General features: G+C 42.1%; 1 protein-coding gene across 8 annotated transcripts in view; it reads left to right on the top strand.

The window, feature by feature from the left end:
- LOC139763863 (uncharacterized) overlaps positions 1-27,874 on the top strand; it is a 240,410-nt gene that overhangs the window by 206,686 nt on the left and 5,850 nt on the right. For 6 of the 8 annotated variants that reach the window (XR_011716282.1, XR_011716277.1, XR_011716279.1 and 3 more), the window contains 12 exons: positions 13,452-13,653; positions 13,891-14,067; positions 14,266-14,434; positions 14,948-15,084; positions 16,716-16,854; positions 17,238-17,443; positions 17,593-17,777; positions 19,526-19,760; positions 23,091-23,303; positions 25,601-25,786; positions 26,805-26,917; positions 27,485-27,722. Coding sequence is in view for 1 of the 8 variants with exons in the window: in XM_071690211.1 (XP_071546312.1) it covers positions 8,508-10,411; positions 13,452-13,653; positions 13,891-14,067; positions 14,266-14,434; positions 14,948-15,084; positions 16,716-16,854; positions 17,238-17,443; positions 17,593-17,777; positions 19,526-19,760; positions 23,091-23,303; positions 25,601-25,786; positions 26,805-26,917; positions 27,485-27,542 (3,924 nt within the window). In the remaining 7 variants the exon portion in view is untranslated. Of the gene's footprint in view, positions 1-4,461; positions 10,412-13,451; positions 13,654-13,890; positions 14,068-14,265; positions 14,435-14,947; positions 15,085-16,715; positions 16,855-17,237; positions 17,444-17,592; positions 17,778-19,525; positions 19,761-23,090; positions 23,304-25,600; positions 25,787-26,804; positions 26,918-27,484; positions 27,723-27,874 lie in introns of those variants that run through there. The other 2 variants (XM_071690211.1, XR_011716276.1) reach the window with 2 other exon arrangements.

Raw genomic sequence — 27,874 nt, 5'->3', positions numbered from 1 at the left:
GCCGTCGTGCTCACGGACCGTACCTTCGTGCTCAAGAGATTTTCTGAGCCACTCAAACCATCCAATCACACACCATTTCGTTTAACGATCACCCTCATGACCCCACGTCATCCAGTCAGACATCGTTTCATCAAACGAGTTAAACGAACGGGCCCCCCCCCTCTCCTCCCCTCCCCCCTTTGCTCCTCCCCTCCGTGAAGATGAGAGATGCTGGCTTGAGGTGATATGTGAGGATGAGACACTAACATGACCCCATGAAGATGAGAGACACGGACGTCGCCAATCTCGTACCAAGACACAAAGACTGCCAGGGAGACGTAGCGACGACGTGAATGCAGTGCTGGTTAAGCTTAGCTCTCTCTCTCTCTCTCTCTCTCTCTCTCTCTCTCTCTCTCTCTCTCTCTCTCTCTCTCTCTCTCTCTCTGGGAGGGGCTTCTACACTTTTCGGAAGGGGGTGGGGGTGTCATATGTGTGTGTGTGTGTGTGTGTGTGTGTGTGTGTGTGTGTGTGTGTGAGGGTGAGAGAGAGGGAGAGAAGGGGGTTGCAGGCACGCAAGCGCGCCCGCGAGTCACCGCGAATGCATCTAAATTAGTGAGGGAGAGTAGGGGTGCGGTGGCAGGAGGGGCTGGAGAGTTTCGCTGCTTTGTCTGCGGTGATGGAAAGAGGAAAGGAGGTCAGGTGACCCAACCTGGGACCTATAAGTGACCTTGTCACACACACACAACACCTGAGAGGTCATCACCACACAGGTAATGACACCTCAGGCAGAGAGAGAGAGAGAGAGAGAGAGAGAGAGAGAGAGAGAGAGAGAGAGAGAGAGAGAGAGAGAGAGAGAGAGAGAGAGAGAGAGAGCAGCAGCAGCAGCAGGAGGCCGTACACCAGAACATCGACATAAGAAACAAGAACAGTGTCAAGGTGTCGGGGGATGAAAGTGACACTCCGGAGAGAAACCCGGACAGCGGCACCAACCTCCCTCCCTCCCTTCCTCCGCCACAGCGTCGCTCATATTCCCTTATTTCTCCGACGATTAAAAAATCAACTTTAAAAGAAAACCGAAAAAAAAATTGTTTTTAAGATTCCGAGTTTTATTGATACGGCGGAAGGGAGACCCGTATGTGAAAGAGGAGACTAGGAAGGCAGGAGTAATACGGGGTGTGAAGATTTAAGAAGAAAATGGGAAGGCAAGAAGAAATCGGAGTGTAGTTGCAAATGAAGAAAATGGGTTTGGGAAAAGAAAACGGAGTAGAGATACAGACCAGACTGAGAACAAATGGGAAGGTAAGAAGAAAACGGGGTGTAGCTACGGGTGAGAGAAAGGAGAAATGGGAAGGTAAGAAGAAAATGAAGTGTGGGTACAGACAGGAAAAAGAACACAATAGGAATGGAAGACGAAAATAGAGTTTACATACGAAAGTGAGGAAAAAATATTCTATAGACGATAGAAAATGACAATGGGAAAAATACACACACACACACACACACACACACACACACACACACACACACACATATATATATATATATATGTGTGTGTGTGTGTCAGAGTGCAATGGTTGGATGCTGGACGGCGGAGAGTAGCAGTGTGATTGAACATAGACGACAAACAGATGATAACATTTACATGCAACTTGAGACGTGTGTGGGAGTGAGACGGGCTGCGGTGTCTTGGGGGATAGCGTGGATGAATGAGTGTGGTTTGTGAGCTGAGATGTGTGTGGTTAGTGTGTGTGTGTGTGTGTGTGTGTGTGTGTGTGTGGAGTCATCAGGGAGGGTTGTGGTTTCTGAGTAAGTTTGAACATGACGTGTGTGTGAGTTGTAAGAGAGTTGTTAGGGACGTGTGGTTTGTGAGGAGGAGGAGGAGGTCAGTGACATGTGTGGTTTGTGAGGAGGAGGAGGAGGTTAGTGACGTGTGTGGTTTGTGAGGAGGAGGAGGTCAGTGACGTGTGTGGTTTGCGAGGAGGAGGAGGAGAGGTCAGTGATGTGTGTGGGTTGTGAGGAGGAGGAGGAGAGGTCGGTGACGTGTGTGGTTTGTGAGGAGGAGGAGGAGGAGGAGGTCAGTGACGTGTGTGGGTTGTTAGGAGGAGGAGGAGGAGGAGGTCAGTGTCGTGTGTGGTTTGTGAAAAAACGGCGGAGTTTCAGGAACTCCCACAAACCACTCCAAGAAAGCATGACGTGTGTGTGTGTGATATCATTTTTGCAGGGCACGTTTCCAAGGCTTTCATGCGTATATCATCGCCTCACATCTCAGGAACCCAGAGAGCCTTCCACATAACAATAGAACTAAAATATCTTCTCCTACACACACCCTCCTCACATTTGACCCAACACTTCTCGACAAATTCTTAAGCTCACATTCGACTCTCCTGGTTAGTCTCCGTGTCACAGTATTTATACACACTTTGTTAAATAGAATTACTGTATTTTTCTTCTTGTCTCTCAGAAAAAAAGAGGAATTTATACGATAATTTCGTGGTTGTCATTGTGTACAGCGCGTGAACATAGTAATAACTGTTCTAATGAATTATTCTTAAAGTATTAAGCTTCTTCTCTGGGATGGTGAACCCTCATCTTCCTCTAAGCCTTGTAGTTATACTCTTTCTTCTCTTATTCTCCTCCTCCTCCTCCTCCTCTTCTCGATATCATTTATCATACGTACGCGACAAAAAGAAAGTGGTCGTATTATTACGTTCAGTCTACCCTACAAGAACGTTTTCTTTAATACATGAATCCTCTTTTTTTTTCTTCTTCCCGTCTCTCTTTCTCTCGTATTTCTTTAAACTGAAGACCACAAATGGTGTTGTTTGTTGTTACAAGGCTCATGTTTATCTGTACTGTGAATTTTACGAGATAATTACCGAACTGCCTCAGAGGTGGAGAGGACTGTAATGGGATTCTATCTTAAATTTACGAAAAATCCCTGTTTTTTTTGTTTTTGTTTTTGTTTTCAGAAAGGGTCACTAATTTTGTTTTCCCCTTTGTTGCCCTGGGACATAAATATTTTTTGCTGCTACACATTTCATTTGTTTTCTTTTTTACACAAAGTTTTCCGGCTGCAGTAAACTTTTATGAATGTGTATTTTCATAGTGTTGTTGTTTCTGTTTTTCTTTTCTTATTATTATTATTATCATTATTATCATTATTATTATTGGGAATAATTCAATTTTTGTTCGCATCAAAGTAAATCATTGTCAAAAGTTTGATAGTATTGTTCCATAAATCTTGAACGTGAGGGATGATATTGCGTGTATTGCGCAGTAATCTGATATATATATATATATATATATATATATATATATATATATATATATATATATATATATATATATAGAAGTAATTTGTAGTATATAGTATTACGTGATAATAGAAAGATATCTATTTTTGATCGCCTTAATAGATGTTATCCGCGTCTGTATGGAAGCCACAATTTTTTTTTCTCTAGAACATCTTGTTGACATAATTTGTAATTACTGCCGTAATAAAAGTTGACATAATTGGGAATTACTGTCGTAAAAAAAAAAAAGTCTAAAAGTTAGTGGATAAAAATAAGCTTAATATATTTAGGTTTGTGCTGGGCTGACGATGAAATATGATTATAATGAAATTACTTCATATACTGATAGCAATATCAAAATTCTTTTCATGGATGAAGTATTAATTTGGAGTGATGATGCTCCTTTGTTATTAACAGTAAATGTGTAAGCTACGGTGAGCTCATACCTTATATGTACCATGTCTTAACTATGTATGTATGTATGCATACACCTACCCCAGCCTAAACTAGGTACTCATTTATCAACCAGTCGTGATGGGTGGATGAACACTTGGGTTGGCTGTTGGCCAACTGCCACGCCCAGGATTCGAACCCATACGGGTACGACCCTGCGCTGGACCGTGTTAACTCATGGTCAGCAACGCTAAGCACTGCACTCGGGGAACCCCTGGTGTGTGGTGTGTGTGTGTGTGTGTGTGTGTGTGTGTGTGTTTGTGTGTGTGTGTGTGTGTGTGTGTGTGTGTGTATCATGCATGTTCTTACGGCAAATGCAATATGTTGTAGCACATACTGTTTTCTTATAACATGCAGATTAAAGCAACACCAGCATGGTTGGGGTAAGTCTTGTAACACCTGGGGGGGGATGTATTTTTTGTTGTCTCTAAGTTTGTTATGATGTGACCAGCTGATGGTGACGTCACGGGTGGCTGAAGGGGGGTTAGTCGCCTTCCGACCTTTGTTTACATGGCCTCTTCAGTTGCCCCTCCAGCCTGTGAACATCACTCGACACAGGCTGGGCATCTGCCCCTTATCAGACACTTTACCCTTTTCATTTCCCTTAATTTTACAGTATGTCAGGATATCGCTGAACGTAAAATCAACTGATGTATTGATAAATGAGCTGGGACGGAGAGAAAGATTGTTAGAAATAGAGTACATGAAGAATATGATTGTGTGTGTGTGTGTGTGTGTGCGTGGATCGTACCTTCTGTGGGCCGTCGCACTCTATCCTCGTAGCTCGGTCTGCCACCAAGCTTCCCAGGTGAGGGCCTAGTCCACCAGTCTCTTTGTTACTGAAGACTTTCCCCTGATCAGAAAGACTATTTGCCAGTATCATCACACCGATGTTGGCCTCCGATATTTAGTCTGTTTTCCCAAACACACATTATGTATTTCCTAAAAGAAGAAGAAGAAGAAAAAAAAGGAGACTTTGCTCGTGTTATTCACAACGCTTATGCTACCCGTTTGAACTCTCTCAATAACAAACAGCTTGGCTTCGTATGTGTAGGCTTGAGGCCAGCTAGAACTCCCGAGTATTCTCTTGTGTTCAAAGTAAAATGAATATCCCTTGCCCTTTACGTTGTGATGAAAATAAGCTTTAGAGCTTTTAGCTTGTCTGAGTAACTCGCGGAAGTTTTACTAAATTGATATGGGTGGCGGGGGAGCCGTGAGCTATTTTTCTGCTTCAGCAATTTCTTCCTTTTTTTTTGCCCCAGCGACGTTACCCACACAGTGTAGTGCCAGGAGGTGGCAGATACAATGTTGTGAGTGGTGCTGCTGTTATTCCCGTCCTTCGTTGTGCTCCCCACGCCATGGACGTGTGAATTGTTTGTAAATAATGTATTCTTAGCCCCTGGAGTACGACGGTACGATCCTTGAGCACGACGGCGCCATACAACCCTTGAATAGGACGGTACGATCCTTGAGTACGACGGCGCCATACAACGGTACGATCCTTGAGTACGACGTGCTGATAACCAAGTCTTAAAGCTGAGGTCTACTGGAATATACATCCGTCTCGATACACTTGATTAGCATGGCTGTCGAGTGGTGGAGAGGGTGTCTCATGGCGCCACATGTGGCCCTACCACTGGGGTTTTTTTGAGTGGCACTCTGCCCCTCCTCCCGTGGGATACTGCTTTGTGGGGTGAGGCGGGAGGTGAGTGCCGTTGGTGCATTTATGCATCTGCTTCGTCAGGAGGAGAAATGTGATGGCTCGGGGAGCTTCGCAAAGATAGGACAAAGAAGGGAGGCCAGTTATACCGCAGGGTAGGAGTGTGTGGGCTTGGTACAACAGGTGCAGATGTGGACGGTAGCTACTGCAGGAATCGACGGGGCTCATATGATAAGAGACAAGAAATGTGCCACAAGTGGTCTCGTGCACAACATGATGGGGATTCTGCAGGAAGTACTGGGGGCGGGAGGGATAGGATATGCTACGTGTTGGACCCTCCTACATACAGGTGGCCGGAAGCTCGTGGGAACGTCCCTCATTCACTTCTTCACTCTCCCTTCCCCCCTGTCCAGCCTCTTCTGCCTCTCCTCTAACCACTCTGTTGGAAAAGGAAATATGTTGGAGGGAGCAGGAGGGAGAGGTGGGTGGGTGAGGAAGTGCCATCTGCTGTGTTGCCCTTTATCTACCAAAACTTTAATTAGATTATGATAACAGATGACCTCGTTATAGACCACTGTGGTGTTTCAGGTCAACTAACATCCGAATTTTATTGAGATTTCCCGTGACCCGTCCTTCCCATGTATTAATCAGATTAATTGGGAAAGGAAATGCTGAACCATGAAAGCCAACGTAATTACCCCTGAAGTCGAAATGTTTAAGGGTCAGGTTAAAGGTCACGCTTTCAATGTCGTACCGTCTTGTTCAAAGGGTAAATGACACCTACCTTTCCCCCATCACTACAAGTCTTCTTGTAAATAGTCTAATCTTTCGCATAGAAAGTAATGTTTCTAGTCATACTAAAACAGGTTTGCATACCCTCTGAACAACTAGTATTACGAAAACTATTTCTATTTCCGAAGTATATGAAATCCTCTGTGAATATTGTATATTCCTACTGAGGAAGGTGGAGACAAAAGGTTGTCATGCCACAAATTTCTAATGACTTTGGGCGGAATTCACAAGAGGCCTGTGGGGAAAGTTGCCTTAAGAAATTCAGTAAGAATGCAGAGGTCTCCTTTGAGCAGAAAGTTAGGCCACCGCCTCTTGAATAATGAGTAATGAGAGGAGATCTTTACCGCCAAGGCTCTCTCTCTCTCTCTCTCTCTCTCTCTCTCTCTCTCTCTCTCTCTCTCTCTCTCTCCAATGAGAAACATTTCCAGCGATTGTCATTTTCCTTTCATTGTCCTCATAGACTGAACAGGAATATAGTTTATGACAGTGATAAAACCTCGCATGAAAATGAAGTGCTTATAATTGATGGTCATTGTTGGAGAGTAATCATTTACCCGTCATCAAATCAGTTGACGTGTGTGTGTGTGTGTGTGTACGTGTGTACGTGTGGAAGAGGACCGGAATGAGGCCTGAGTAGACCGAACATAATCAGTTTGGCTTCGCATTGTCTTGATACCAACGTATTGATAACATTTATAGCAGAGGATTTGAGGATTTCCCCTCGTTTCTGCCCATTGTTCTGATCCTATTTTTGTTTGTTTTTCAAGCGTCCATAAAAAGTTTCTGTGAAAAACAAAATCCTCTTCAAGTTTTCCCGGCTGTATAATTTGTTTCTCTGAAAAAAAGAAAAGAAAAAACCCGATGTGAAACCCTGAGTGGAACGGGATTTTATAAAAAAAAACCTATTTTTTCTTTCTACTTTGTTTAGCCAACCCTGCAAATTGGCCAGTTAGGACGAGAGGTAGAGAGGAGAGAGATGGATTCGATCAGATGATCTCTGTTACCATGCGAGGGGGGGTTGTGGAAACATCCACGACCTTGCCCTTGCCAGAGAACGGACTCCCGAGTGTACAGTATGGGAGACATAGGATCCAAGCGGAGCCTGCCTAAGACATCCTGCGACTCACACTTTTTAAGGGACAGGAAACGAGGCGCGTCACAGATAACGGATCCTGACACAAACACCAGCCACTGCCGCTCAGCTCCAGCAGGACCACGTACTGTAAGCTTGGTCAGTGTCGCTCCGTCTTGGTGTTTGCGAAGTGAGTGAGTGTGTGGGTTGTCGAAGCCTCGCTCCTCCGGTGCGGATTCTCTCGTCCAGTCTTGTTTTTCATGCAGGGATCTGGAAGGGTCACTGTTGGTGATGATTGCCTGGTGGTGACGGCTTGACCGTAAGGTTACAAGACCCCCCGCTGGACTTAGGGATAGAGAGAGCTGTACGTGCGTGTGTTGTGTTGTTCGGTGCTGCGACCGCCCAGAAAACGAGCTTCCTGTTCCACTTTGGATATGAATATTGGTTCACTTACATACGCTTGAAAGTCTTTTGAATTTCTAGATCCGAGAAGACTCGCTGTTGGCCACACTAGTGGCCGAGACAGTTGATATTCGTAATCTTAGCAAAACATGTGAGAGAGAGAGGGAGAGGGAGAGAGAGAGAGCAGACAACGGTGCTGCATTGGACTTCTCCATTGTGTTGATTATGCGTTTCTAAACCACCCACAACCAGACGACGTAGTTGTGTCAACAAGAACGGAGAGGAGTGAGTTGCTCGCATCACAGTGTGACAACATCGGGTGATCTGCGAGGGTTGTATGGAAGTTGTTCTCCTGGGCGAGGATAGCACGAGTCCAGTACGGAGGAGATCTTTGACGTAATGAGCACATCACTGTGAGGACAAACCCCCTTGCTCCCTTCCCTCACGCAGTGCCTCTGCGTCTCCAAGACACCTGCGTTCGTCGCCGTCATTGTTATGAAGGAAAGCGAAACCCTGGATGATGAATTGGATTCTCTTTAATAGTTAAGTCCGACTGAGAGACTTGCCGCAGCAGCAAGTAGTGATGGTGATAAAGACGAAGTTATCAAAGGCAGTGTCGTGGTCCGCCGTGGCTTCTCCTCCTCCTCCTCGTCCCACCACAGGCCACAGCTCATCATGAATCACAAGCCAGGATGAGCGGGTAGGGCCCGACGAGAGGAAACTGTCCAGTTGCATGATGGTTGACACTATCAATCAGTCTCTGAGTTGCTCCACTCTCCTCTTCTTCCTCTCCTTCCTTCACCATTCCTAGCGCACCAGGACGCCGTGATAACGCCCTCTGGGCATAGACTGTGTGATGACACAGTTCACCAGTCGTCACATCCGGGATGTCAATCCGCTGGGCCACAGAAAGCAGTGGCTTCCTTGCGATCGCGACCCACAGCAACAGAATCCAGTTCCTCTCAAACGTGTTGGAGAAAAGTTGAGGACGAGAGACACGGAAGGTGGAGAACGTTCGGAGGGTGGAAAATGTGAAGTCATAGTCGCTGACGTTGGTGGTGATCCCGGTGGTGTTTCTCCTGACGAAATATCCTGCTGTAGTGGGAGCTCGCCTGCCGCAAGCTTGGGCGGCGACACACGCCCGATAGAAACAGAGAGCGGGAACGGTGTTGACGTTCTGACAGAGAGTGACGGTGGGTGTGCGAGGATTACGAACGGTGAGGAGGATATTGCAGGCGACACCATGAGATACGGAGGCAGTGTCGACAGAATTGGTGACCCCGACGGACGATTCGGAGACTTAGGCGGGAAACCCGATATGGCAGATTGGAAAATCGGGGGTAGTGACGACAAAATCGGATACGCCAAGAGAAAAATCGGAGACAGGGAGATCGGTGGCAGTGAGGGAAGAATTGGAGGCAGTGACGATAAAATCCAATGCCAGAACAAGAGAAAAGGTGGCAGTCTTCCGAGTTTCGAAGACCGGGACGTAGATATAGAAAACTGTGAGTGGAAGACAGGAGGCCGAGACGGGGAGACAAAATGTATCCATCCAGACCTTGACGGCAAGAGCGTCTGGAGCCGAGAGCCTAATGAGGGTGACACCCCGGGTGATGATTACGAGAGTAGAGCCAGCGAGGGTGACCTTAGTGGACCAGCTCGTTCCGTCGGGAGAAGCAAGCCCCCTGACATTAAGTTCGAGGAAGTGATCGAGAAGACCATTACCCATAATCCAGCTAGTGTTAGGAAGCTGAATCGTGCCTCCTCCTCCCCTACACCCAATAGGACGAAGTCCTCGCCCGCAGATGGTTCAAAAATGCGACGAATTATTGCCAGGTTGTTCCTTCCTAAGTCGGGTTCCGTCATCTCCTTCTTCAGCAGCTTCCTCGCCTCATACACCTTCAGACCCTCCCGCAGGAGGGCAAGCGATCCCACGCCCATGAGTACAGAGACGAATGATGAGGAGAAGACGTGGGAAAAAGACGAGGAAAGGATGACGTTAGAGGAAGCTGCGAGCGAAGTTCACGCAGGCTGGAGAGAAAGGTCATCCGCGGAGACCCACGCCCTTCACGAGGAGACGACAGAACCCGACGGGGATGCGAGATTGGATGATAATGAGGAAGCCGAGGAAGGTCCTGGAGATGAGGACAAAGCTGACGAAGACAGAACATCAGAAACTGATAAAGAAAACTCAGACTCAAAGGAAGAAGAGTGTGATATTAACGTGGGTGATGATAATGACGTGTTCTTCGACCCTGAAGAGGGTAAATGTGAGGAAGATTTGGAAGAATGCGAGGGGAATAGCTGGGACAGCGACCTATATGATTGCCAAGACGGTTTGCAGCAAGGTCAGGGGTGGGTAAGGAAGAGGGTGTCTCAGATCGAGAGGCAGATCTCCATCAGACAGGAGCAGCAGCATTTGAAGGAGTTAAAGAGACAGTTGACGGGACGCGCGGCAGCATTTGCATCCCACATATCAGACGGGGCTGCTGAGACAGAGAGGCCAGCCGAGTGCGATGGTGATAAAGGCGCCACCTATGGGCTACGTCAAGACATGGAGGAGAGCGACGCAACAACGAGGGCTGAGAGCTCGGCGGAGGACAGCGACACTGAGGTGGAAGAGGACGAAGTGCAAGGGACGGTGACACTAAGGTCGAAGTCCAGGGAACGGAGTACCTCCATGTACCGGTACTCCACCCGACCCACCTCCCTGTTCCGGTACTCTGTGGTACGGCCCAGGACAGTCATCATCGGCCTCGGGTAGGTACCAGCCATCATCAGCCTGGGGTAGGAGATGTGTACTGGTCATACACCATGTTGTAGAGCAGTTGGGATGGTACTGCCATGATTATTGTGTGGGGCATTACAGTGATGCGGTGGTTAGCGTTGTTTAGTTTAGTACGGAGTGGGAGTAATGGATTTACTGTAGGGGAAGGGGAGGTGTGAGGGTGTCCATATTTTGTGTAAAAGTTTGGCTTTTATAGAAGTAGGAAAGGAAGCCTCACTTGTATTACTGTGTGGGTGGAATGAAATGTCAAGCTTAGTATTAGACAGCGTAAAGGGTATACCATAGCGTGATGGGAAGGGGATTATTGTACTGTAGTTACGTGGTACTGTAAGTTACAGCATGGGTTGCTGTAATAAGGGCAGGGAATGGTACTACAGTCACGGTGTGGGGAAAGTTTAGTGGAGAAGGGGTTATACTGTAGTTACAGTGTGACAGAGTGTGGTGGAAAGGGGGTTATGATGGTTATTGTATGGGTCAGTGTAGTTGGATGGGATGGTCATCCTTTTACCAGATGATGCATGTAGTGTCGGGGTAATCTTGTAGTTTGTATCGCTGGGTAGAAGGTTGTATTGTAGTTACAGTAAAGGGTTAGGGTACTGTAGTATCGTATACATTTTCAGTGGTGCTGCAGGCCTGATCGAAAGGAGTTGTTGCATTAGTCTTGTGTGGAACAGTGTGGTGGGGAAGGAGATCATGATTCGGTGACTGTGTTGGGGGGTATTGTGGTGGTCGATTCCCCTTCACAGACGCAGCTGAGGATTTCCCTCCTGTCATTCATGTCACTGAAACTTCCTTTGTTTTGTTTACATAACCTTTTACTGGGTGAACTCGGGGGTGAAGCCTTTGTACAACCATACCGTTGACTCATCTTGCACCCCTCCCCCCCCCCCCACACACACACACACGCACGCACACACCAGTACATTTCCTTCGCTGTCTTCTGTGTCCAAGAGCTGCATTTTGATTCGTTCATTTCGTTGTCAAATGACTTACTGCGGTGCGTGTGTGGAGTGAGGAGTGACTCGCTTTCGTTGTCATCATAGCCAGTGTCCAGGAAACCATATGGTCATGTTGCGAGTGGAAAAGTTTGTGTCTATCACAGGACGAAAGTCACGTCGAAGAACTCACTGTAGAGGAGTCAATCCGTACTCTGCTTCTGATCGTTGCGCAGCCTTTTGAAGCTGCAGGAACCCTTGGAGAAGAGGTTCCGGTGTTATATGATGATGATGAAAACTAACAGCTTAAACGATGATAGAAAATCCATTAATATGATTTCTCTATACAAGGTGAAATATGTATAGAAGCCAAACAGGGATTTTTCTTAACACAATATAAATGAATTAAAAGAATACAAAACTACATAAAGTCATGTTCTCTGTACTTTAAACGTGTCACACTGGGGCACTGGTAACCTTTCTAAGAACGTTTGTGTTGGTTTCCCACATATCCTCTCACAGTAGCCAAGCCTTTCTTGAATATTGTGTTTATTTTCCACTTTGCAAATTATGGTTAAGTTTAGGCCACATGCCCACACCCAGGAACATACACATCGGCCATCACACCTGAGATTATGACTTTTTTCTTCACTTTACACATGGTAAAGTAACATTCGAGGTGTGAATTAAGATTCTGATAAAGAAGAATAAAACCTGCTTTGTGTTGTAGATCAAAACACCAAGCATATAATTCCTATTTCCCTACATCTACCTCCCTTCTTAGTCTATCTCTTCATCTCCTCCCACCTTTCTCCTCTCTCACCAGCATTGAGAAAGCGACCCCTCGAGCCATTTTAGCTTTCCGGACTTTCGACGACTGGTGGGCATGTCACACAAACTTTGATGGTCCGCGAGAGACAGGCTCCGGGTAAAGACACGTAAACGCGTCCAGCGACGTGGATCGTACGAGAAGGCTGACGTTTAAGGAGAAACAGTGTCGTAAAATTTCCGTCCGCCGTTCGGAACTCCTCATCACCGTGTGTGTGTGTGTGTGTGTGTGTGTGTGTACCAGCTCGTGTGTTTGACTTGATAAGTATGCGTTCTAGAGTTCAAGACTAACTGCAGCCATTGTCGTTCATAATTTTTCTTAATTCGTCGAATAATTAGAACTAATCACGTTTGAGAATACATGATTAATTTGTCGATTTCTGTTAGCTATCAGCCGAATGCTCGCTCACAGGGGCTTTGGATTCAGGGCTTTGATAACAACTGGTTGTAATAATGTTTACTGTTATTACAGAGTTTAAGCTTAATCTGTCATAGATACGGTACGTCGGAGACTTTAGCTACATGACTAAACCATCAAGACGGACGTTGCAGTTATTGCAACATAAAGACAAAATGTATAAGGAAATGACAAAGCAGATGATGCGAGTATTTCAAATAGTCCTAATGGCATTATGAGTTTCCACAGTGCTCCTGCCTACACACTGTTAATGTTATTTCCTTATACATTATCATTAATGCCTTCAATCCACTCACAAGAGATTGTCGTATGTGCGCTAGAAATCGTTATTTTTTCTGTATAGGATCATACAGTGCTTTTTTCTTAGTATCCACTACTCTAACCTGTATATATTTCCCCATTTATCTTTATATTTTGTAATCGACGTGAGTGTGTGACAGCACCACCTGTGACATCTTGGGTAACGGGAGGTCAGAAGCTGTTTTAAGATTTTGACAGAAGAGCATAACGTTGTTGACCATTTCCTGGGAGTCATAAGTAGTTTTCTGAGCTTTCCGAGTTTGGAAGGAACGAGAATGTAAATTCACTTTGACAATGAAGAAAAAGTTCAGAAATAAAAGGTTTTATATCACTTTTTTTTGTTAAACATATTGATTATAACATAAACTGCGTCTTTGATGATAGTAATAATTATGATAATCATTGCTAAAGACTGATATTTCACTTAAAAGCTGTAATGTAAGAATGAACACATTTAACATACAAACCCGGGATAATTGAAATGTAAACATGTTCTAGGGTCGACGTTATGGAATACACCTTGCTTTCCAGAGTGTGTACGGAGACTCAGTTCTTCAGCGAGTCCTTCGGCGATGGCGTCAGTGAGACGGAGAGCGAAGACGAGGAGGAGGATGGCGCGCCCACCACGCCCCACACCACGCCCACCACGCCCCGCGCCCCATCACCCTCCAGGACCTCCCGCCCGCACTCCCCACTCTCCGATATGGATACAGAATCCAAGAGGAATTCTCAGGTATGAATATATATGAGTATATGTTCAGATTTATTATCTGAATCCTCTGATATATCATTTCTTACCATAACATCAGATCTGACTCGGTCAGGCGTACATGATACATTTCTTTCCATGCATGGTATAATAAAATTGACTTCAGTGGGGAAATTAAGGTTCCACAAACTTTTTCCACAAACTTTTCTTCAGCTCTCTGAACTGGAACAGTTGTTCACATATTTCTGTATCATACCCCAGGCTGTGAGCACCGAACCATCCGACTTGGAGGACCACAGTTCAGTCACCACCAGCGATTTAGATTCTTGTCATGACCTCGCTGCCCTTGATGCCCGTAAGGACAAGGCATACAGGATTGCCCATGAGCTCCTGCACACAGAGAGGACATATGTTAAGGTCTTACATTTAATTGATCAGGTACGATATTTTTTCCCTCTGTTCATTAATCATGAATTAATCTCGGTGAACGGTCAGGTGCATGCATGACTTTAAATCCCTTTTTTCTTCTTTTCTCTCCGTTTTTTAGTTGCATAAAAGAAAAACAGTATTGTCATGAGTTTGTGACATTGGTAGAATTATATCCGGAAGACAATTGATTCTTCCCTTCACCTGCAGGAGTTCCAGTTCCGTGTCGACCATGAGAACCGGGCGCATCACATGTTCCCACATGACGTTATTCCTCATATGTTCTCAAATGTTAAGTCCATTTACAAGCTACACCACGACTTCCTTCTACCACAGTTGGAGGAGCGCATGGCTCAGTGGGAACGTAACAGAAGAATAGGTGAGCCCAGAGGGAATGACAAAGGAGGCTGCGTATGATTTTTTTTCTTTTTCAAAGTATGAGCTAGAGAGATTCATTTACCACACAGTTGGAATGAGATATTCCATTTCATAACCCCTTCAGGAAAACTTCGCTAATGGCAAGGTTATTAATGTCAGTAACCGCTTGAGGGCCTTCTGTGAGATTATCCTCATATCTTCTTGAAGCAGGACGATATATATTCAGTACTTGGGTAAAGCTGATTGCTTTCGTTCTTGAGCAGGAATACACTTTCATAATCTACCTCCTTTGAGTTTCAGATATTCAGGATCATTTTAGTGGCGTAATTCGATGTGATGATTTCATTGGATTAAGGTTTAACTTTTTTTTTTCTGAGGAAATGAATTTATATACACAATATTCATTATGATGAGAATATAGCAACTGTATTTATTTCTCCCTTTTTTTCCTATATTATCTTAACCATTTTGCATATGAGTATGTAAGAATTACAGTTAAGAACTTTTGTTTCAGGTGATATCATGAAAAGCTTTGCTCCTTTCTTGAAGATGTATACTGAATATGTGCGGAACTTTGATAATGCAATGACTCTCATCAATCAATGGCAATCAAAATGCCCACGTTTTGCTGCCATCATGGACGAAATTCATGTAGGTCGACATTATTAACTTCATCCAAAATTCTTTATATATATATATATATATATATATATATATATATATATATATATATATATATATATATATATATATATATTTCATGCTTGTTCGCTGAACTATAAATCTTACTGTGGTTCCCTCCTTTCCAAATCAATACAGGAGGGGTTGCATTTCCAGCTAGCCCCCGCCACCACCACTCCCTCTCTCTCTCTTTCTCCATGTACATATAATTATCCCTGGGAATGGGGGTAGAAAGAATACTGCCCACCATTTCCCTGTGCATTGTAAAAGGCAAATAAGAGGGAAGTAAGGGGTTAAAATCCTTTGCTGTAATGCTTTCCAGTAGAACACAGTAGCCAATTGAGGGAGGATCCTTTCCACTAAGGTTCATTTTTCTGTTCCTAATGCTACCGCGCTCACAGGGGAAATAATAAACACGTATCATATATATATATATATATATATATATATATATATATATATATATATATATATATTATTTATATTTATTTATTTTGCTTTGTCGCTGTCTCCCGCGTTAGCGAGGTAGCGCAAGGAAACAGACGAAAGAATGGCCCAACCCACCCACATACACCTGTATATACATACACGTCCACACACGCACATATACATACCTATACATATCAACGTTTACATATATGTAGACACACAGACATATACGTATATACACATGTACATAATTCATACTGTCTGACCTTATTCATTCCGTCGCCACCCCGCCGCACATGAAATAACAACCCCCCTCCCCCGCATGTGCGCGAGGTATCGCTAGGAAAAGACATCAAAGGCCCCATTCGTTCACACTCAGTCTCTAGCTATCATGTATAATGCACCCAAACAACAGCTCCCTTTCCACATCCAGGCTCCACAGAACTTTCCATGGTTTACCCCAGACGCTTCACATGCCCTGGTTCAATCCATTGACAGCACGTCGACCCCAGTATACCACATCGTTCCAGTTCACTCTACTCCTTGCACAGCTTTCACCCTCCTGCATGTTCGGGCCCCGATCACTCAAAATCTTTTTCACTCCATCTTTCCACCTTCAATTTGGTGTCCCACTTCTCCTCGTTCCCTCCACCTCTGACACACATATCCTCTTTGTCAATCTTTCCTCACTCATTCTCTCCATGTGACCAAACTATTTCAAAACACCCTCTTCTGCTCTCTCAACCACACTCTTTTTATTACCAAACATCTCTCTTACCCTTTCATTACTTACTCGATCAAACCGCCTCACACCACATATTGTCCTCAAACATCTCATTTCCAGCACATCCACCCTCCTCCGCACAACTCTCTTTTCTTTTTTTCTTTTTGCTGTTCTTGCCTTAACAAGGTAGTACTAGAAACAATGGAATCAATTATTTCTCCTTGTTTGATTTAATGTTCATTTACCTTTACCCTTTCTAAATTTGTTGTATTAGTAATTCCCCTTAACAACTTATCATATTTCGGTTCATGCATCCTTATTCCTTCCTATAAATTTCTTTTCTTTTAATTGCTCGTCATAAATCATAGGTTTTGCTGCATGTCAACTTTTATTCCACATGGCCTTTTTTCATTACCACACTGACATATGTTTGTATGCTCCTCACCAGTCCATGGAGGTCTGTGGTAACCTGACTTTGCAGCATCACATGCTGTCACCTGTACAGCGAATCCCCCGTTATGAAATGCTGATAAGGGACTATTTGAAAAAACTGCCCGAAGACTCACCAGATCGACATGATACAGAGCGTAAGTACTTTGCAGTAATTTGATATCCTTTGGTGGGTTAACATCTTATCACAAAGATTCTCACATTTGACAGATTTTAACCATGTTCTGTGTAAGGTAAGTTTCTGTAATCTAATCAAAAGTAATATAAAATGCTACAGGGGTCCTGTTCTAACTTTCCAACTTGAAGAGCTTAGTTCAGGTATAATTTGTGTGGTATGCTTTTCAATCATTACACTTATCTTCCACGAAGTAGCCTGCATCTTGTCCTAAACATTATCTCCCCACTCGGCAGGAAAGTGGCATAATATTTTTCCATTCATTAATGCTCTGACTTTAGCAAATTCATTATTTGCATACTTTATGAAACCAAATTGCTGTACTGCTTTTCTTTCTTATAACAGAGGCCCTCCATCTGGTATCCACTGCTGCAAATCATGCAAATGATGCCATGAAAAAGATAGATAAATTTGAAAAATTACTTGAAATTCAAGAGAGTCTTGGGGGTGCTGAAGATCTTGTCTCTCCAACAAGAGAACTTATCAAGGAGGGCAAGATTATTAAGATCTCAGCTAGGTCTGGAGACCACCAGGAGAGATACATATTTTTGGTAAGTACTGTTACTTTTTATGGGCATTATAACTTTCCTTATATTGGACAGCACATCTAAGGGTAATAGAATCACTCCTCTCTCTCTGTCTTTTACTGTCTTAACATTTCAGATTTTAGATCATGTAATATTTATTTTTATCTTTACAGCTAACTGATTTGCTACTGCTGTGTTCTCCACGACGGATGGGAGGTAGGGTGATGAGTGGTCCTCAGTATCGTCTTCGTGCTAAGTATCACGTCGAGAACCTTATTGTGCAGGAGGGAGATAATCTTGAAACAGCAAATACATTTTACATCAAGGACAACAACAAATCTGTAGAACTTTATACTCAGTAAGTTAGAGATGAAAAGAAAAAGATGTGGTTTTTACCAGTTATTCGACTAACATAGCTTGGAATCATATTTCACCCTCCATGCCAGGATTGTTGGTTTTAGTTATTGTCTCATTAACCATTTCACTCTTAACTATGAATGTGTATGATTTTAGGTAGAGTCCTTTCTGTGGTTTCTTTACTTCGGCAGTAGTTGGTAGGCAGCCACTGACTAGAAGGGTATGTTACTGTTACTACCTGCCTGGGTATCAGGAGGGTTGGTAATTGCTGCGAAGTAGGCCAACACTTCAGTGGTTGTCAAGTTGCACTCTTCTAACCCAGGTAGCTGTCTTTTCTTTCTGCCTCACCCACATGTGGATTGCTGGCATTTCTTCCCATAAAAATACAATCTCTCCTTGTCATACAAATCACTTGAGAACACAACGCAAACAGTTCATGTTTGTAACTTTAGATTTTCCTGTAGTGAGTGCTATGCACTAGCCCTGCCCTTTGACAAAATGATGGGAACAGTAGACAGAAGTAGTAGGTGGGAATATTAGGTAGAAACAATAAGTAGGAACATTAGGTAGGAGCATTAGGTAAAAGTAATAGTTTCAAATATTAGGCAGGAATATTGGACAAACACATTAGGTAGAAGTAGTCATTATGAACATTAGATAAGAGCCTCTGGAAATACTGTAAAAGAGCCGCATTCTGCCAATGGCCTGTTAAGAGTGAGGCACTAAAGCTGAAGTGGCACTGGAGTTCACCAGTTATGGAAACTCCTGCTGTGACAACACCCTTGCAGGAGTTCCCAGAGTAAACAGGTACCAGAGATACTGTAGATATATAGATTTACTTACTAGACGCAATTGTAGGTACCATATGTTACCTGCATCTCTAACCATGTCACAGAAATATGCATAGTGATCAATAACCTAGAAAAATACCATGATGAGAGGATACATATTCCCTATCCTGACACTCAGTGTAAATAAATCAGGCTTGTTGGAGTTAAAATGACAATAACAGCCAACTCATATTTGAAAATATTTGGGAACATTGAGGAGGAAAACAATCTCCCAGACCTGAGCCTGACTTGCAGTAAAAACATAAAATTATTTACTTTTGAAGTTCAGCAAAAGTAACAAATAAATATTGATGAAGTTATATCAGTATATTCATTACAATTAAGAGAATTGAGTTCCACATGCAGTGATCATCTTACAAAATGTTGTTTCTTTTGTACTAATGAACAGTTAAATGTAAAACCACATGACTTTAGAAACTCTTTCTTGTAGTATAATTTATCTTAATAATGTTTAAAGTGATCACTGCAGGTGATATAAACTTCTAGTACCTGTAAAGAAGCCATTGATATGATTTTTGCTGATACTAATAAGTATTCAATTACTAAAATCTCTGAACACTATACTGGAAATCAGACACCTGTCACCATATTTACATTGAAGATTTTTTAAGTCACTGTACAAAATATTTTACAGTATGTATGTTCATCTTCTCACATATGTATCAGTCCCTTACATATGAAAAAGCTTAAAGTTAGAGAAGTCTACAGTAAATTAATAATAGAATAAAGTGCCTCAAATTGAGAAATGGAAGCACACAAAGGATCTTGTTTAGTATTATGAAATATTTGATATTAGCTTACATCTACCTTTTTTTGGAAGTCACTGAAAGCTTCATCTTTGGTATAAGTGAGTAAATCACTTGAACTGATTCTTTCATTCATCAATTTTCTTATGCAGAACCTTAGAAGAAAAAGAGCAGTGGCTGGAGGCTTTTATTCGGGCAATCCATGAAACTTCTCAGCGGAAATCATCCCTCAAACTTCACTTTAACCCTGACCAGCGAATTGTGGATGTGGACCTTGGTCAGAAGCAGCCCATGCTGATTCGATCAGATTCAGTCACTAAGTGCATGGAATGTGGTAGTCAATTCACCATGGTACGGAGAAAGCACCATTGCAGAGCATGTGGGGCGGTGAGTAGACAACGGTTAAGTATAATAAAATATGAATATATATATATATTTGAAAAACTGGAGGAAGTGAAGTGTTTTAGATATCTGGGAGTGGATTTGGCAGTGGATGGAACCATGGAAGCGGAAGTGAATCACAGGGTGGGGGAGGGGGCAAAAATTCTGGGAGCCTTGAAGAATGTGTGGAAGTCGAGAACATTATCTCGGAAAGCAAAAATGGGTGTGTTTGAAGGAATAGTGGTTCCAACAATGTTGCATGGTTGCAAGGCATGGGCTATGGATAGAGTTGTGCGCAGGAGGGTGGATGTGCTGGAAATGAGATGTTTGAGGACAATATGCGGTGTGAGGTGGTTTGATAGAGTAAGTAATAATAGGGTAAGAGAGATGTGTGGAAATAAAAAGAGCGTGGTTGAGAGAGCAGAAGAGGGTGTTTTGAAGTGGTTTGGGCACATGGAGAGGATGAGTGAGGAAAGATTGACCAAGAGGATATATGTGTCGGAGGTGGAGGGAGCAAGGAGAAGAGGGAGACCAAATTGGAGGTGGAAAGATGGAGTGAAAAAGATTTTGTGTGATCGGGGCCTGAACATGCAGGAGGGTGAAAGGAGGGCAAGGAATAGAGTGAATTGGAGCAATGTGGTATACCGGGGTTGACATGCTGTCAGTGGATTGAATCAAGGCATGTGAAGCGTCTGGGGTAAACCATGGAAAGCTGTGTAGGTATGTATATTTGCGTGTGTGGACGTATGTATATACATGTGTATGGGGGGGGGGTTTGGGCCATTTCTTTCGTCTGTTTCCTTGCGCTACCTCGCAAACGCGGGAGACAGCGACAAAGTATAAAAAAAAAAAAAATATATATATATATATATATATATATATATATATATTTTTTTTTTTTTAATTTTCCAAAAGAAGGAACAGAGAAGGGGGCCAGGTGAGAATATTCCCTCAAAGGCCCAGTCCTCTGTTCTTAACGCTACCTCGCTATCGCGGGAAATGGCGAATAGTATGAAAAAAAAAAAAAAATATATATATATATATATATATATATATATATATATATATACCATTTCCTGCATTACAAGGTAGCACTAAAAAAACACATTCACTCTTTAACTGTCACATATAATGCATCAATACCAGAGCTCCCATTCAAAACCAGGCCCTGCACACCTTTTCATGGTTTTTCCCCAACTGCCTCATACGTCCTAATTCAACCCACTGACAACACATCGCCCATTTCATCACAGGAAGTAGTCTCATCAAAGAACTTAAAGAGTTAAACCCTACAACTGGAAGTACCACAGCCTTGGTCTCTAGGAACCTTTTAGAAAGAGGTCCTGGGTAACACCAGGACTATTTCATAAAAATTGGTCATGGGGTAATTATATATATATATATATTTTTTTTTTTTTTTTTTTTTTTTTTTTTTATACTTTGTCGCTGTCTCCCGCGTTTGCGAGGTAGCGCAAGGAAACAGACGAAAGAAAATGGCCCAAACCCCCCCCCATACACATGTATATACGTACGTCCACACACGCAAATATACATACCTACACAGCTTTCCATGGTTTACCCCAGACGCTTCACATGCCCTGCTTCAATCCACTGACAGCACGTCAACCCCGGTATACCACATCGCTCCAATTCACTCTATTCCTTGCCCTCCTTTCACCCTCCTGCATGTTCAGGCCCCGATCACACAAAATCTTTTTCACTCCATCTTTCCACCTCCAATTTGGTCTCCCTCTTCTCCTTGTTCCCTCCACCTCCGACACATATATCCTCTTGGTCAATCTTTCCTCACTCATCCTCTCCATGTGCCCAAACCACTTCAAAACACCCTCTTCTGCTCTCTCAACCACGCTCTTTTTATTTCCACACATCTCTCTTACCCTTACGTTACTCACTCGATCAAACCACCTCACACCACACACTGTCCTCAAACATCTCATTTCCAGCACATCCATCCTCCTGCGCACAACTCTATCCATAGCCCACGCCTCGCAACCATACAACATTGTTGGAACCACCATTCCTTCAAACATACCCATTTTTGCTTTCCGAGATAATGTTCTCGACTTCCACACATTCTTCAAGGCCCCCAGGATTTTCGCCCCTTCCCCCACCCTATGATCCACTTGCGCTTCCATGGTTCCATCCGCTGCCAGATCCACTCCCAGATATCTAAAACACTTCACTTCCTCCAGTTTTTCTCCATTCAAACTCACCTCCCAATTGACTTGACCCTCAACCCTACTGTACCTAATAACCTTGCTCTTATTCACATTTACTCTTAACTTTCTTCTTCCACACACTTTTCCAAACTCAGTCACCAGCTTCTGCAGTTTCTCACATGAATCAGCCACCAGCGCTGTATCATCAGCGAACAACAACTGACTCACTTCCCAAGCTCTCTCATCCCCAACAGACTTCATACTTGCCCCTCTTTCCAAAACTCTTGCATTTACCTCCCTAACAACCCCATCCATAAACAAATTAAACAACCATGGAGACATCACACATATATATATATATATATATATATATATATATATATATATATATATATATATATATATCGCAGAAAACGGCGATCAAGTATAATAAATGAATAAATATATATACGATGAGAAATAATAATGAACAAAAATGTAAAGATCATCTGTGAAATGATAGATTAGTATTCAAAAGTAACAGAAAATACACAGTTTTATCAATACCTTTGTGTTCATCTGATCCAGTGCAAAGTGAACACCTGGAGGGAGTGTTAATGAAGACCTGAGGATGATGTTCCTTTTGTCTTCTGTACTAAGGTTGTTTTCTGACTACTGCTATTTCATACACAGGTACATTGTTGGCAGTAACTATAATTAGAAATAATACACCTTTCACACTAATATTCAGGATAAGGAAAAATTGTTGGCAAGTGTGAGATAAATAATGAAGGATTTGTTTCTTTGTACTGAACACTATTTTAACACATGGACACTTTTTGTAAATGACATGAACTTCAGCAGTAATTTATATTTTATATTATTAGATTCCTGGAAGGGATGGAGGACAGTATTAGATTAGTGGAAGATCCAAGAAGTAGAATGTTGGAGATAAAGAGCTTATTAATAAAAGATAACGCAGACACTAAAAGACTATTAGATGCATGATGAATAGAAAACTGTATTTCTACATTGGCTAACCTTTCAAAGAGAGGAAATATAATGGTAACTTTATCATTATGTTAGTCTGTAATGGTAATGTTAGAATTGCTTAGCAATTTCTTTTTCAGCACCTTGTTTCCCCCTTAGTGAAAATCTTTTCTGTCTTACCCTTCAGGTTGTCTGCAGCAAGTGTTCAAGCTTTAAAGCATCTTTGGCATATGAAAGTGGAAAAAGTGTTCGAGTGTGTCGAACATGCCACACAACATTACAAGAGCTTTCATCATCCACTGCCACACCTTCACCTGAGATAGATGATGGTGATGAGTGCTCTTTATACAATGCCAAAGAACCACCAGATTTACCATTTAGAAATAGAGGAGTATTAGAGGTAAGATTTGTACTTTTGCACAAAACAGACATTCATTTAAACATCATCATAAAGTATAATGATTGATTTACATTTATTAAAACTTCCTGTGGCCTTTTTTGTCTGTTTTCCTAGTGCTACCTTGCTGAAGCAGGAGGTAGGAACACTGTTTCCTGTGGGGCAGGGTAGCACCAGGGATGGATGAAGGCAAGCAAGTATGAGTATGTACATGTGTATATATGTATATGTATGCATATGTTGATTTGTATATGTATGTATATGTGCATGTATGTGTGTATATGTGTATATGAGTGGTTGGGCTATTCTTTATCTGTTTCCTGGCGCTACATCGCTGATGCAGGAAACAGCGATTAAGTATAATATAATATAATATTATAATATAATATGATAATAAATGATAATAATTATTTATTTCTATAAATAAATAATTATTATCATTATTACTACTTTTATTATTATTATTATACTTAATCGTTGTTTCCCACATCAGTGAGGTAGTGCCAGGAAACAGACGAAGAATGGCCCATTCCCCCATATGCACATATATACATTTATATTCATTTATTATACTTTGTCGCTGTCTCCCGCATTAGCGAGGTAGCGCAAGGAAACAGACGAAAGAATGGCCCAACCCACCCATATACACATGTATATACATACACATCCACACATGCACATATACATACCTATACATTTCAACATATATATACATACACAGACAAATAAATACATACACATGTACATAATTCATAATTGCTGCCTTCACTCATTCCCATCGCCACCCCGCCACACATGAAATGACAACCCCCTCCCCCTGCATAAATGCCCATAAATGCATATATACATACATACACATATACATGTACATATACATATACATGTACATACACAGACATATACGTATATACGCATGTACATATTCATCCTTGCTTGCCTTCATCCATTCCTGTTGCTACCCCGCCCCACAGGAAACAGCAATAGCTACCCTCCCGCTTCAGTGAGGTAGCGCCAGGAAAAATAGACAAAAAGGCCACATTTGTTCAAACTCAGTCTCTAGCCATCATGTGTAATGCACCGAAACCACATCTCCCTATCCACATCCAGGCCCCACAAACCTTTCCATGGTTTACCCCAGATGCTTCACATGCCCTGGTTCAGTCCACTGACAGCACATTGACCCCGGTATACCACATCGCTCCAGTTCACTCTAATCCTTGCACACCTCTCACCCTCCTGTATGTCCAGGCCCTGATCACTCAAAATCTTTTTCACTCCATCCTTCCAACTGCTATTTATTCCTTACATCACCTCTTTGCAATCCAAGCACTTACAGACATCTTCAACCACAACAGAATCTCTAACATCTGGAAACTTATCAAAATACCAATCATAAAACCCTCCAAACCACCCAACTCCCACTCCTCCTATTGCCCTATAGTGCTTCTTTCTTCATTATCCAAATGTAAAAACTGATACACAAGAGGACCAAAGAAAACATCCTACTCTCACCCACACATCATGGTTTCAGACCTAAACACTCTACCACCACACTATACACTGATCTCTCATAACATATCCTAGAAGGCTTCAACCAACTACATCCCACTCCCACATAGTACTAGTGGTAATAGATATCAGCAGAGCATTCAACACCATCCCCCGACATCCTCATACAAAAGAGACCTGACACCAGCCATAACAACAAAAATAGAAAGTGGTTGGCTAGTGTCAATTGCAGTTTCAGATATTTTCTGTCAATCATTAGTATCAAATTTTTTTATCAGGTATTAATTTTTGTCCCTCATGCCTTTATACAGAGATAATATACATGCATTCTCACTGTCCTCAGGCACCCTCCTTTGGGCATACAAACGGTGAACAGCATAACTAAAAAATCAAGAAAACTGTCTTCCTCTTACTTGAGAAACTCATTTGCACACCCATAAGGTTTACTTCCCCCATTTTTCACCATACCATTAACCATGATTTCTCTCGCTACACATGCCACATCATCCCAAACACACCACATCCACCTGCCTTTTATCTAATATATTCTGCAGTCCTTCATAATAGTAACTCCATCTCACTTTTACATCTTTGCTTATCATGACTTCATCTGCTTTCTTCCCTGTTGTCCTCACAAGTTTGTATGATAAATACAAACTTTTTTGGTCAAAGGCTTGAAAAATGATGGATGTGTAAATTGGAAAGGAAATGCTAGCATAAGACAACTTACATAATCACAGTGAAATAAGAAGTATTAAATCATTTAATATTTTTCATAACTTCCCACACAGGTTTCTGCTAAAACTGGTGGAGCAGTAATGCAAGGGTTCCTTCAACTCAAGACACACCGTAAGACTTGGGTCAAACGGTGGTTTGCTTTACACACCGACTTTGTTCTTTACTCTTTCAAATGTGAAGCAGATGAACAGGCACTCACCGCTACACCCGTACCTGGATTTACTGTTACACATCTTCAGGTAAGCTCTTAAATATAATGAATGTAATTTTGAAAATCTAGTTGCAGATAGGTTCAAGAGATTCACATAGTGTGTGCAGCTTTGTTATTAAATTTCATATAATAGTCATTCTATATTTGGTAATATGGTAAAATAAATCACTATGGTATATAATCCCTACACACATCACAGGATAGATAACTTTTATATTAGCCATACATACATTGTGTATACCTGGGGACAGGGGAGAAATAAAAGTACCCTCTTATTCCCTTCATATTGTGGGAGAGTAAAAGGGGTGAAAGCAAGGGTCTGGAAAACCTCCCATTATTGTACTTCTAATTTCTAAAAGATGGAGCAGAAAGAACCAAGTGAAGAATGAGAGTAAGATAGATATGTTCTTAAGAAAAGTATATGAGATGGCTGAAGTGGATGTATTGAAATGGTGTGGATATATGAAGAGGGTTCAGTGAACATACAGGAGAGTGTGAGGCATGCACAGGATGGTGAGAATTGAAGCAATCTGCTATACATGGGGCAACATGCTGTCAATGGAATGGACCAAAGTACATGAAGTTGTCATGGGAAACCACGGAGAAGTCTATGGGGCTTAGCTGCAGATAAACAGGCTCTGATTTTGATGAGTATACATGACAGTTAGGAAGTAGATGAGAGCAAATGAAGCCATTCCTCACCTCTTCTTCCTGTTTCCTTGCTACGAGGAAAATGGTGACGCAAAGGTGAAAGAAGTGTACTTTATATTATTATATAACCCTAGGATTCCTTCTTCAGGGGTTCCTACAGATTCAAAGCTGCACTGCAGTTAGTAATAGGGAGAGGATTAACTCCTTTGGGGTGAAACTTCTTCACTGTGATTATACTACAGTGATTCAGCCTCACTGAAGGTGACTTTTCACATGTAGTGTGACACAAGCAGGCAGAATCTGGTAATGTGTTTATACTTTCTTATAAATTAATATTTATATGCATGTATACAATATATGAGTCACAATTATATTGAAAATTACCTTCGTTCTAGGGCACAAGAAACGAGAGTGGCATTAGTGATAAGGAAAAGGAGAGAGCATTTAAGCTGCACCACTCCAAGAAGCATTATATATTTCAGGCAGCTTCTAAAGAAGAATCGCATAGGTGTGTAGTTCATATGATCACTCAAAATAGTTTTCTTATTTTCTTGGTTACTTATTATGGTTTCCTTTCTATACAGTTATTACTTTTCAGAATACTTGTACAAAAATGTATGCATTATAGGTTAAGAAACCAAAAAATCACAAAGAAACTTAGTGTAACAAAGAGCTAAAGAATGTTTTGTAATCTCTTCATTGATTTCAACAGTAATAAGAAATCATAACTGACCAGGATGATAACAACAGCCTGTGAAAAATATATAAACTTTCTTCACAAATGATTTAAAGTTGATTTCTTATACTATTCTCTGAACTACAAATATGTAACCTTCCTAATTGAAGTCACATTAAGGAATGCTTACCACCAGAACCTACTGAGCTTACTCATAGTGACCACCAAATCATTCATGTACATACTTTTGTGCACAATTCAGAACGCGAGCCCCACCTCTTGAGCATTCTTTATGATTATACAACTTTCTGAACCTTAGTGTACGGGTTGAATTTGGCATTCTTACTGTCTGCCTTGGTTTGCTTAGATTCTATTACATCGTATTTAATTTTTCCACAGATGGGTGGCAGCTTTAAAGAAAGCATCACAGGCAGAACTACCATCACCGGTTCAATGACGAGAGCGGCAGGTGATCGAGGCCCTAATTACATGTCTGTGAGAACAACTACAAATGCACACACTCAAATACACCCACACATATGTACACACTCATTTCCGATGTTGAAGAGGTGTAGGGCATTAAAGTGATAAATTTCTTCCTCAGGAAGATTAAAGTCTCAACAGTGAAATCCCAGAGGTAAATTGCATTTTTTTTTTTTTTTTTTTTTTTTTTTTTTTTTATACTTTGTCGCTGTCTCCCGCGTTTGCGAGGTAGCGCAAGGAAACAGACGAAAGAAATGGCCCAACCCCCCCCCATACACATGTACATACACACGTCCACACACGCAA

This window comes from Panulirus ornatus, chromosome 48, assembly GCF_036320965.1.
Source record: "Panulirus ornatus isolate Po-2019 chromosome 48, ASM3632096v1, whole genome shotgun sequence".
NCBI lineage: Eukaryota > Metazoa > Arthropoda > Malacostraca > Decapoda > Palinuridae > Panulirus > Panulirus ornatus.
The sequence above is the reverse complement of the archived record's forward strand: the minus strand, read 5'-3'. Positions and strand labels throughout refer to the sequence as shown.